Source organism: Geotrypetes seraphini, chromosome 12 (assembly GCF_902459505.1).
Source record: "Geotrypetes seraphini chromosome 12, aGeoSer1.1, whole genome shotgun sequence".
Lineage (NCBI taxonomy): Eukaryota > Metazoa > Chordata > Amphibia > Gymnophiona > Dermophiidae > Geotrypetes > Geotrypetes seraphini.
This window is the reverse complement of record NC_047095.1, coordinates 83777195-83790441: the sequence shown is the minus strand read 5'-3', so window position 1 is coordinate 83790441 and position 13247 is coordinate 83777195. Positions and strand designations below refer to the sequence as shown.

The window sequence follows — 13247 nt, the reverse complement described above, 5'->3', positions numbered from 1 at the left end:
CCACTAGTCTACATTAATGATAAACAGTTGCATCTGAACCACCATCACTAGATATTGCCGTTGCCTAGTGTCAGGGTGGAAATTTTTAGTCACAATGGCCCTGATTCTATAAAGTCCACCTAGTCAGGTACTGATATCGGCAACGATTCTATAAAGCATAGGTGGCCATTATAGAATCATGCTTAGCGGTACCTAGGCATGCTTAGGCAGCGCTCAGTCTCCTAACATTTAGGCATCCCCAGTTTATGCCAGGGTTTTCTATGCCTAAAGTTAGGCACCAATATCAGAGCCTAACAGCACCTGTTTCACAAAGAGGCACCTAACTCGAAAACACACCTATGATCTGCCCCCTAACCATGCCCACTTTTAGTGTAGGCACTTTGGTCTAAGCGCCTATGTTTTATAGAATCATTTTTCAAGTTAGGCTCCTAACTTTCAATTAAGTCCAATTAAAAACAAATGTGAGGTACTGAGTGCTAGAGAATGACATGGGGACAAATTTTTTGCTGTCCCCGCGTCTTCTTTTCCTATCCCTACCCCATTCCTGCAAGCTCTGACCTCATTTGCACAAGCCTCAAACACTTTAAAATCATAAGTGTTCGAGGCTTGTGCAGTTAAGACAGAGCTTACAGGCATGGGGCAGGGACAGAGACAGTGACAAAACTCACGGGGATGGGATGGGGAAATTGAGTTCCTGCAGGGACAGGGAAAAATTTGTTCCAAGTGTCATTCTTTAGTTCTAATATCAGCACTGATTAAGCCTATTGCCTATAAAGTCTGCCTGATAGAATCAGGGCCAATATAACTAAATCTGTCTTAATAAAGGACTTGGATCCAGTAGACATGTTCAGTATTATTTATAGTTCCTCCTTCCATCTGGTTCTTGGACAACATTTTAAGCATTAAGATGCTTGATAAAAGTCCATTTTCATGTGAGCCAACATCAGGTGTCTTCCCCACAGCATTAATTCTTTTGTCTAATCTTATTGTTTCTTACTGTATCTCCTCTGCTTCTAGTGAATTATGTTCCACAGGGGACAGTGGGAGACCTGTTCCCTGGCACCTGGTACCTGGATAAAATTGATGATAAATACCGGCGAGTATATGCCCGCTGTCCTCTCACAGGCGATGGGGTCAACTTGTCCTGATACTCTCAGGTAACCCTTAACACAGAAACAGAGAAAATTATGGCAGATATAGACCATATAGCCTATCCAGTCTGCCCATCCATAGCATCTACTATCCCTTTAAGATCCTATGTGTTTATCCCATGCTTTCTCGAAGTCAGGTATAATCTTCAACTCCATCCCCTCCACCTGGAGGCCATTCCATATTCTTCTGCCACCATTTTCCCAAGGTATCAGTTAATCAAGACACTTCTCCAGATGCAATCTAGCATTTGATGTGGAGATGCATATGATTATTAAAATAGTAGGTAAAAGAAGAACTTAATCTCAAATATCTCCACTCAGCTACCACCTTGCTCCTGAAATATCAACTATAATTTAGTCTTAAAAGGTTTGTAACTCATCTGTAAAGCATTTAAGATGTCAATTTTTTTAAATATTCCAACAGCTGACCTGACATGCTTCTACATTTCAACGGAGAACTTCAGCCACAGAAAGTCAAGTGTAAATCTAGGTCCCTCATGGAGACACCAGAGCAGCAGCATGAAGTTGCAGAGGACATGGAGGCCTTTGCTCATTCCTGTTCTGGAGCGCCTACCTCATTTGGTGCCTCTTTACAAAAGGGAGAAGTGTCAAACATTGTCAACACTTTCTTCTTTCTACCTACTTCTCCCAGCTCCTTCCCTGGAGTTGTGTTTATATATATATATCTGGTATCTGTTTACTGGACCTTCTGAATCAATGTTATAAGCAAACATTATCACACAGCAGGCTGCTCAGCACTGACTTCCATAGACACATCTTAACCCTAACACCAAAGTGTTAGCTGTATTTTATGCTGATCCCTTTTAAAATGTCATTCTATAGAGGTGGCATTGATAAAATATGAGAGCTAACCTCAAAGATAAGTAGCTAACTAACTGTGGTCAAATTTATGACAATAAAATGAAATGAATTATATGGAACTAGTCATTAAGCCCGTTACATTAACGGGTGCTAGAATACTGTTCACCCTCTATGTTGCCCCTTCTATTCACTTCCCTCTCTTCTCTTTCCATCCAGTGTCCGCCCTTTTCTCTCTGTCCCATATGGCCTCTCTCCATCTCTTCTTTCCTTTTCCCTTGGTCTGGCATACCTTCCTCCTTCCCTCCATGCCCTGCCATCTGTTCTTCCCTCCAAGCCATTATCTCCCCCTCTGCTCACTTTCCTCCTTGAACTACTTCATCGGGCAGCAACAGCATTGACAATTCATTGCTGTTGCTGGCTTCAGGTATTCCTCTCTGGCGGGTCCTATCTTCATGAAAACAGGAAGTAGGCAGGACCGGCCAGAGAGGAAGGCCTGAAGCCGCAACAGCAGCGAATTGTAAACGCTGCTGCTGCCTGAAGCACCCGAGGCAGACGCTTCTCTCCCCTCCCAGCCCAACCCCCGCTGACTCTGCGATCCTCCCAGCGAGATGACTTTAATAACAAACCTCCCTCCAGCGTTGGCAGCCGCAGCACGCTAAACAGGCTGCTTCGTGGCTTTCTTCTGCCGTTGAGTCTCTCTGTTGCATCATTGAAGACATCATCAGTGACGCGGCAGAGGGACTCAATTGCAGGAGAAAGTCGCGAAGCAGCCTGTTTAACATGCTGCGGCTGCCAACGCTGGAGGGAGGTTTGTACCGGTATGTGCAGAAGCGATATGTCTCTCCCCCTCCAGTACCTGTGCAGCACTTTGCTGTGGCGCATCCTCCCATCCTGAGTTGGCCACAGCGCTCGAGTGTGTTTCTCCCGCTTTGTCTGGCCGCTGCATACGCACTCTGGCCAAGGACCTACAGATCACGGATCAGGGATTACAGATCACACAGGTCTGAGTGTGCATGCGCGGCTAGCGTTTTATTATATAGGATGAAAAAATTGAAATTGAAGTGAAAGAAAACATAAATGAAGTTTGAGTGAAATTTATTATGAATTCTTGAAGCTAAGAGCTGATTTTACAGATTTGTTAGAAATAAACAATAAAGTGGACTGACAAAGACGTGTGGTAACTGGTTATAACATATGGTCCAGCTACATTCTGAAGGTCCATACAAAAATATATATGAAAAAATTTTACAATTACATCTAAAGAAGTATTCTCTTATCTCTAGATATGATGCCACAAAGTTTGAGTGGACATCATATAGCTCTATAATAGAATTGATATGATAAGATTTCTAGAGATAGTGCTAAGTTTATATGATTAAGTTATTCTATAAAAGAGCCACCACACTAGCTCGCACAGAAGGTCCCTATGCCTTGGACTCCTTATAGTGCTGATTTTGTTTGTGATTTCATTGCACTATTAAAGATAATACATAGAAATAAAACAAAGAAAAGAAGATGATACCTTTTTTTACTAGACCAACAATACATTTTGTGTTGAGCTTTCAAAAGGTAACCCTTTGAAAACTCATCACAAAATGTATTTGGTCCAAGGCGATTTGTAGGAAATCAAAGGTAAGGCTAAAAATCAAGCAGGATTTTTGCTCTTTTAATATAATATGAACCTCTAACCAAAATATGAAATAAAAGTCATTAAGCGGTTAATTTGTGTACTGACTACTCCATACTTGGAACATTTAGAACAAAAAAAGCAGAAACTCCACAATCCACATCTCTATTATCAGATCTCCATAAGACTTCCTTTTTTTCAGCATTACAAGGGGCCACTGAAAAGTTCTCAGCCCAACCAGCAAAGTTGGGGCAGATACTTTCGAGGGCTTTACACTTAGTCCAGCGATTTTATACATTTTTTTGTTCCGTATTTTTCCAACAGAATGAAAAAAGTGGAAAATCACTGAACTAAGTGTATAGCCATCGATGGAGACTGCCCCAGCTTTGTTGGTTGGGCTGAGAACATGTCAGCAGCCCCTCGTATAGATTTAAAAATGCCTAATTCAGCCCCAAATAACACAATAATATGCAGTAGTATATGATAGCAGATAAAAGCCAGTTGGTACATTCAGCCTGCCTCTTTGAAATTCTTCTTCTTTGATTCTCTACCTCTTTTGGGCAGATAACAGAAACATAGAAATAGACGGCAGATAAGGGCCACGGCCCATCCAGTCTGCCCACCCCAATGACCCTCCCTATCTATTTCTGCAAATAGATCCCACATGTCTATCCCATTTGGCCTTAAAATCTGGCACGCTGCTGGCCTCAATGACCTGAAGTGGAAGACTGTTCCAGCGATCAACCACCCTTTCAGTGAAGAAGAACCTCCTAGTGTCACCGTGCAGTTTCCCGCCCCTGATTTTCCACGGATGCCCCCTTGTTGCTGCGGGACCCTTGAAAAAGAAGATATCTTCTTCTACCTCGATGCGGCCCGTGAGATACTTGAATGTCTCGATCATATCTCCCCTCTCTCTACGTTCCTCGAGTGAGTAGAGCTGTAACTTCCCTAACCGCTCCTCATATGGGAGATCCTTGAGTCCCGAGACCATCCGGGTGGCCATTCTCTGGACTGATTCCAGTCTCAGCACATCCTTACAGTAATGCGGCCTCCAGAATTGCACACAGTACTCCAGGTGTGGTCTCACCATGGATCTATACAATGGCATAATGACTTCAGGTTTACGGCTGACGAAACTCCTGCGTATGCCTATGATTTGCCTTGCTTTGGATGAAGCTTGCTCCACTTGATTTGCAGTCTTCTCCTATCCCAGACTTTTATAAATTTCTAAACGTAATCCTGTACTAGCTTTATCCATGTCTGCCCTCTATATTTGTCCTAAAAAGGTTAAAGTTAGAATTTAGATGGCTCTATGGAAAAAATAAGTTAATATTCTAAATACGAGCTGGTAGTCACTATAAAAGCATATTCTTCATTAACTGGAAAATGTAAAATAAATGATAGAAAATCTCAGTTGGACAGATTATCCCCCTCTTTTACAAAGCCACGCTAGCGGCTGCCGCGCAGCAACAGCCCCAAAGCCCTTTAAATTTCTATGGGCTTCGGGGCCATTACCGCAGCGGCCCACTGCTTTGTAAAAGAAGCCTTATGTAATTTCTTCCAGCTCTGCTAATTTGAAATTATTGAAAGCTGATGAGCTTGAGGATTATTTTAGGAACAAGGTCATTGATATTAGTCTCATATTGATCCAATCTACAGTGCTTATCTAAGGGCCTGTTTTACAAAGCTGCTCTAGCGGTTGCCGCGTAGCAACAGTCCTGAAGCCCTTTAAATCTCTAGGGGCTTTAGGGCCGCTAGTGCGGCTTTGTAAAACAGGCCCTAAATCTTAGCTATGCCTAATAATAATAATAATATTCCAGTAAATAGAGTATGGGATAATTTTCTCCCTTTAAAAACAGAAAAACTTGCATGTGTTGTTGAAAAAATGTTCATCACACTGTGAGTTGGATTGCTGTCCTTTCTGATTGGGAACTTCTTCTTTGTTCATTCATTGGCTTAAGACTTGGATAGAGAATGTATTTTAAACAGGCCAGTTTCCTTTAGCCTTGGGAGATATTTTATTAACTCTTCCTAAAAATCCCATTGGAAGTAAATTTTAACTACGGTATCTAATTATTGTCCAGTTGCTAGTATCCCTCTGTTTGACAAATTACAGGAAGCAGTTTTACAGCTAATGCTGAAATCCTTTTGGGAATATTGCTTAACAAAATAAGGAAACTTCTGTATAGAGGTTATCAGGCAATAATCTTACAGTTTGATCTCTCATCCACCTTTAGGTTCAAACAATTTTTATTGAGGCAAATAACAGCAAATGCACTGCAAAGGCACATGAGGTGCACAGTACAAATAATGATGCATCATATATAACAGTAAATCAAAGGATCAGAGAAAAAGGGGAAACAGCAACAAACCCTCCCCCTCTCTAATTCACATATGACTAGCGAGGCCAAAGGGAAAGGAAAGGCACTCCGAGGCCCTGGACTCTTATGAGCCCCCGAAGAAGCCACACCACCCCCTTTCCCCACCTATTCCCAAAGAACATGCCCGTTGCCAAAAGACCAAACCATTCAGAACACCTCCCCCCCACAAGTCCCCCCAACCCCTCTCCCCCGCTGGTACTCTCTACCCTCTCCCCACCATTACTCTTTAGTGGTCTCTCATTCCAACAAACAGAGCACCCAGATTAGGACACCCATCTTAAGACCTCACTGCGTCCCTTTGGATGCAAGGACTGCAGATATGGCTCCCAGATATTCAAGAACATCATCTTCCGCTTCCGAGCCCCTCCAGTATCTCTTGCCTCCTAGGTGGCCAACTGATGCAACTGGTTCCACCAATGCCAAAACGCCGGAGGGTCTGGGACCATCCAGCACTGAAGAATACATTTCCTGGCCAGTAAGCTCATCTTCCTACAGAGAGCTCGGTGCCCCCTTGGCAAATAGCCAAAAGCCTCTGGCAAGTCCAATACAAAGTGGGCCGGGGTACTGCGCAAGGCTCTACCAATTAACCCTGACATGTAAGAAATGATGCGCCTCCAGAAGCGCTGGATAATGGGGCAGGACCAAAAGGCATGCCACAAAGTGTGTCTCCCCTGTCCCACATTTCCGACACAGTGGTGTTGATAGACCCCCCACTGTAATACAGCTGTGTACGAGTATAATAAGCACGTAAGGTCACTCTATAATGTTTTTCTCACAACCAAGCACACGGGGTCACCCCAGGAGTAGCCCTCAAAGTACAGGCTACATCTCATTGTCCCAGATTAATCTGCAATTCCCCCTCCCATTTACCCCAGATAAATTGATAGTCCTTAGCTGGTTGAAAGTCTTGCAAGCTAGCATGAATACTAGACACCGAGAGGGACACCCCCTCCTCCCAGGTAAACTCCTGCAGTCTAGCTCCCAAATGCTTGCGCAATTGTGTTCTGTCGAGGGATCTCACATAATGCTCCACTTGATGACACGCGAACTGCACTCCCCAGGTCTCCCCCACCTTTGCAAGCATACATTTAGCAATCTAATTTCCTTGCTAGCTTTTGTACAATTCATAACAGCAGAAAACATAGGTTTATAATTTTCTTCAGTAATCAATATAAAGTTTGATCATACTTGAATGGTAAATTAGCTTTGATATTAATTTATATTTTAAATTTGTTTATTTACATTGTTTAAACAACATTTGATAACAATTGTTGGGCATCCTTATTTGTTTTTTTAAATCATCTTCAATTATTGTTTTCTTTCAGTTGGCAATAAATAAATATTTAAAATTTTCTGTCTGTGTTGGTGTGAATTGAAGAAGAAACTTCTTGATGATATTAATATATTAGATTTAAGGTGCCTTTTATGAAGCCACTGTAGTGATTCCCTCATGGCAAAGGCGCCAATGTCCCTAGGAATTGAATGGGCTTCAGTGTGTTTGCTGCAAGGGAATTGCTATTGAGGTTTTGTAAAGGAACCCTCAGTGGTGTACCAAGGGGGTTGTGGGGCAGTCCACCCCGAATACAGCCCATAAAGGGGTGCTCCTTAGGCTGGCGTTTTCCCCTTCCAACAGCTGCAGCCTTCACAACTCGCTTCTCTGGAAACAGGAAGTAGGTGGGACCTGGCAGAGAAGAAGGCCCAAAGCCGGCATGAGTAGAAGGCTCTGCTGCCAATGAGGGTGGAGGTGACAAAGAGAGAGGGAAGGGAGGGGAATGGAAGAGAAATGCTGCACCCGATTGGGGAGAGGAAGTGAGGGAGAGAGAAGGGTTTGGTGCTTGGACTTGACCTGGAAATTGGTACTACAAGTGAGGTGATTAAATTTGCAGATGATACCAAGTTATTCAGAGTAATGAAGACGCAGGATTGCGAGGACCTGCAATGTGACATAAACACGCTCGAGAAATGGGCCGTGACATAGCAAATGAGTTTTAACGTGGATAAGTGTAAGGTGATGCATGTCGGTAACAAAAATCTTATACACAAATACAGGATATCTGGTGCAGTAGTTGGAGAGACCCCCCCAGGAAAGAGACTTGGGAGTACTGGTTAACAAGTCAATGAAGCCGTCCGTGCAATGCAGGGTGGTGGCGAAAAGGGTAAACAGAATGTTAGGAATGATTAAGAAGGGGATTATGAACAGATCGGAGAAGGTTATCATGCTGCTGTACCGGGCCATGATACGCCCTCACCTGGAATACTGCATCTAGCACTGGTCACTGTACATGAAGAAGGACACAGTACTTGAAAGGGTCCAGAGTAGAGCGACTAAAATGGTTAAGGGGCTGAAGGAGTTGCCGTACAGTGAGAGATTGGAGAAACTAGGCCTCTTCTCCCTTGAAAAGAGGAGACTGAGAGGGGACATGACTGAAACATTCAAGATAATGAAGGGAATAGACTTAGTAGATAAAGACAGGTTGTTCACCCTCTCCAAGATAGAGAGAATGAGAGGGCACTCTCTAAAGTTAAAAGGGGATAGATTCCGTACAAACGTAAGGAAGTTCTTCTTCAACCAGAGAGTAATAGAAAATTGGAACGCTCTTCCAGAGGCTGTTATAGGGGAAAACACCCTTCAGGGATTCAAGACAAAGTTAGACAAGTTCCTGCTGAACCAGAATGTATGCAGGTAAGGCTAGTTTCAGTTAGGGCACTGGTCTTTGACCTAAGGGCCGCTACATGAGCAGACTGCTGGGCACGATGGACCACTGGTCTGGTCCAGCAGCAGCAATTCTTATGTTCTTAAGTTAAGAACAGGGAAGGGAGAGAAAAGAGAGATGTCAGACCATGGGGAAGGGAGGGAGGGAAAAGGAGAGATGCCAGATTTTTCCCCCAAAATTTATATCTGCTATCTTTATATTTTGCAAAGCATTTTTTAAAATCTGGAACCAACTTCCTAATATTTGTCTTGAACTGAATTATAAAGTTTTACAATGGCTCACTGCAGTGTTTATGACCCAGCAGAGGCACTGCTTATGTTCTTATGCCTTTTCCTAGGTACAGTGGCATACCAAGGGGGGGGGAGTGGACAGCCCCGGGTGCAGACCATACGAGGGTGCTCCCAGGGTTGGCGTCATAGTCTGGGAACTTCACTGCTCTGCTGGTGCTAGGCCTTCCTCTCTGCCGGGTCCTGCCTAGGCCCACCAGCAGAGCAGTAAGTTAAGGCTGCTAACAATGAGAGAATGCCATTAGGGCCTTCCCTTTGCCACATCACTGATGACGTGACAAAGAAAAGCCCTGGTGGAGCAGGCTGCAAAAAAATCTCACATGGGGGGGGAGATCGTTCAGGTCTGGAGGTGCTGCACAGGGGGCTGGATTAGGACCCCATGGCTCGGGGGGGGGGGGGCCCTATGGGTCAGCATGCCTTTCCCTTTCTTTCGGAATCTGCCCAACATCACCCTGTCTTCTCTGTCCTGCTGACAAACTGACCAAACAGCTGCTCATGACTCCTCCATGCTCTCTGCCATGGACCGAACTCAAGAAGAAATAAGAAATTGCATAATTGGGGACAGAATACAGCAAAAGGAAAGGGGGAAGGATATCATGGGCAGCATTTTGTTCAGTTTGGCAGCGGGATAGGGAAAACAGGGTGATGTCATACCAGTGCCAAAAGAAGGGGAAAGGCAAGGCATGCCAGCCGAGGAAGACCTCTGGACCAGCTAGCTTTTTTTTTTTCCCAATAGAACGATGGTGGGAAAAGATTTGGAGGGAGACAAGAGAAAAGGAGAGAAGTTGGACAGGGGTGGTGATGTGGAAGGAGAGAAAAAGAGCCACTTGAAGGGAGGACAGTTGGGAAGAGAAAGGGAAAGATGGTGGATCTGGGAGAGGAAAGGAAAGATATAGGATGGGAGGGGAGAGTAATTTGGAAGAGAAAGGGGGGAGATGGGAGAGAGATGGGAGGGCAGTTGGGAGGAGAAAGGAAGAGAAGCTGGGCCTTGGGAAAGAAGAAAGGGAGAGAGAAATGTTAAGTTTGGGGGTGGAAGGGAGAGAGAGATGCATCTCTTTTATTCCTTCCATCTTATTCAGCATCAAGGGGGTAGGGAAGAAGAACAGAAAAGAGAGGGAGAAATGTTGAACCATAAATGGGGGGGGGGGGGGAGAGAGAGAGAGAGAAGAGATGGACCTATGGGAGGGCAGAAAGGAAGAGAGGTGGAATAAGAAGATGCTAGGACAGGGGTAGGCAACGAGGGCCACAATCCAGTCGGGTTTTAGGATTTCCCCAATGAATATGTATGAGATCCATTTGCACACAATTGAGGCAGTGCAAGCAAATACATTTCATGCATATTCATTGGGGAAATCCTAAAAACCTGACTGGATTGCGGCCCCCCGTTACCCACCCCTGTGCTAGAGGATAGGGAGAAAGGGACAGAGAGATAGGGGGATTCTGGAAATGGAACCATGTGGAAGAGGTCAAAAGGGGGATGACAAGAAGATGAATGAGACAACAGTGAGAGAAAAGTGAGTACAGTGGTAGAAAAGTAATAGGGAATAGACAGAAGGAAACAGGAGGCTGGGAAAGGAGTGAGACGGGAAAGGGGAGAGAGCTAGAGCATGAGAAATGGAGATGGAAAGTTGGTAGGTAGCTGAAAAGTAAAAAGAAGGGTGAAATTTGAGTGGATGGAGAGGCAGAAAAGAAAAAAGGGTGGGAAGAACTATAAAGGAAAGATCAATATATCGAACACAGGTGTAGAAAGAGAATGAAACAAGACAGGAGAGAGGAGAAAAGGCACATGTACAGCAACCACTAGAAAATTATCAGAAGACACAGGAAAGCAGAAGTGACAAAATGGGACCAAAATGATGGGAAAATGAAATGTCTAGACATCAAAGGTAGAAAAAGTGTTTTATTTTAAGTTTATTAACTGGAATATGTTAGCTATGGGTTATGTTTATCACAGATCTTTGTTTTGCGTTCAGTGGTTTAGCAGACAGCTGATGGGGCCCTGGGCCCAAAATTTATAGCCACCAAATTTTTTCCCTGCCCTTCCCCATGCCCCTTGCCCAAATCTATATATATAAAATCGGAGGTATGTATGTGTGTATGTATGTGTGTGTGTATGTGCCGCGATCACGCAAAAACGGCTTGACCGATTTGAACGAAACTTGGTATGCAGATCCCTCACTACCTGGGGTGATATGTTCTGGGGGTCTTGCGGCCCTCCTGCACACGTGGGCGGAGCTACAAACAGAAAATCAGATTTCACCCATTCATGTCAATGGCAAAAATGTAAAAAGCTGCCAACGCAAAAACGGCTTGCCCAATTTGAACTAAACTTGGTATGCAGATCCCTCACTACCTGGGGTGATATGTTCTGGGGGTCTCGTGGCCCACCTGCATACATGGGCGGAGCTACAAACAGAAAATCAGATTTCACCCATTCATGTCAATGGAAAAATTGTACAAAGCTGCCAACGCAAAAACGGCTTGCCCGATTTGAACGAAACTTGCAACACATCTTCCTTTTCAGTTTAAGAGATTGCAAATTCCAGTGATACTTGCATTCTCTATCACAATCAACTCTATGTTGCTTGCTCAAGGGTGGTTTCACCCAAGAATTTATATGTTCTTGCTCCTGGAGGTGAAACTAAAAATGTTGTTTATTATCAAGTTTTGTGTTAGTTGTATTGTATTCATTTTGTCAAATATTTCACATTATAATTTGAATATTGTACTTTTTATAAAGCTGTAAAAAAATAATTTCATTCACCACTATAAAGTATCTTTATTTGAATCCATTTACAGTGTTATTGCTATAATTAAATACCCCTGCAACGCCGGGGCATCAGCTAGTTCAAAATATAAATAACTAAGCAAATGGGGTATCCCAAAGCCCTGGTAGCTGAAGACCTTTTCCTTCAATCCATTAGTAAGAAATCTCCAAGCTCTGCAGCTGGTGGCTGCTCGGGGACACTGCTGCTAGCTGCAGAGTTTGGAGATTTCTGGCCTCCAGACCAGAGGAGGTGGTCTTCAACTGGTAATACTTTGGGATCCCTACCAGCAAGGGAGGTGGCTATTTGTAGGAGATTTTGGGCCCAGGACACCTGTGTGTTCAGTAAAAAAAGTGCATATTTATTTTTCTTTCTCTTGCTGAGTTTAATTTCTTGGGGGTTCCCAGTTTTGTATTTGATAATGGTATGTGTTTTAAGTGTGAAGAAGTCATTTAAAGTTGGTTTTATGTGCAGTAGTAATGACAGGAGAGGAGATTAGAGGGAGGAGGCAAGGAGGAGAGAGGATGAAGTGTTCTCTCCTTAATTTCTGCCCTGAGCTACCAGCATGTCTAAAACCAGCCTTGGATTGGAGGGAGAGATGGAAAACTGCTACACGGGAAAAGGAGGGAGGGATGGAAAGCTGCTGTGCAGGGGGAGGCGAGAGGAGAGAGGAAAAATTGTTGCACATGGGCTAGAGAAGGAAGATGTAACAAAGAGGTAGAAAGGGGTGAGAAGGAGGGACACATGCATGGAGAAATGTTGGACACAGGGTGGAAGTCAGGGAGAGATGGCGCATGGGGAGAGAGAAATGTTGCACATGATAATGGAAGGGAGGGAGAGATGCTGCATAGAGGGGAATAGAGAAGTTTGACCCAGGGCACAAGGCAGGGAGAGAGAGGAGATGGAAGACAGTGCGAAAGAAATGTTGGATATGGCAGTGCAAGGAAAGGTCCAGAGATGGAAGATGGATGGTGAACATGGAGAAAGAAAACATCAAATGGGCAGGAGACCCTGGTGAGCGAGTTAACAGAAGACAAACAGAAACCAGAGCCTGGGACCAATATGATTTGAATAATAAAATGAACAGACAACAAAAGGTAGAAAAATAATTGTTGTTTGTTTTTTTTTAGATTACAATATGTCAGATTTGAAATGTGTATCCTGCCAGAGCTAGTGTTAGACAACAGGGATGAGCTAGGACCTAAAAGAGAGAGGAAAAGTCTTTTTCATTTGTTTACACCGCAGTGCTGGCTGAAGTTGGAGAGGTTTTAACCCTATGTAATGTTACATTGTAACACTGGAATGTGTTTTTTTTTAATATAATTCTTTATTCATTTTTTCATCTTACATCAAGTGTATAAATAAAACGTTTGAAATTGAATACATCACTTGAATTTCTTTCTATTGTAACATTCAATACATAAAGTTTATTCCCTTCCCTCCCACCCATCCCTTAACTAAATCAATCAAAAATATCATATAAATATTCTTTTCTAGACC

General features: G+C 43.6%; 1 protein-coding gene across 3 annotated transcripts in view; it reads left to right on the top strand.

Annotated features, from left to right (window-relative positions):
- LOC117346763 (hydroxymethylglutaryl-CoA synthase, cytoplasmic-like) overlaps positions 1-2191 on the top strand; it is an 83507-nt gene extending 81316 nt beyond the window's left edge. For all 3 annotated transcript variants that reach the window (XM_033916842.1, XM_033916840.1, XM_033916841.1), the window contains 2 exons: positions 1018-1157; positions 1576-2191. In XM_033916842.1, the coding sequence (XP_033772733.1) occupies positions 1018-1148 (131 nt within the window). In that variant the 3' untranslated portion in view covers positions 1149-1157; positions 1576-2191. The remainder of the gene's footprint in view (positions 1-1017; positions 1158-1575) is intronic.
- Positions 2192-13247: the final 11056 nt, after the last annotated feature.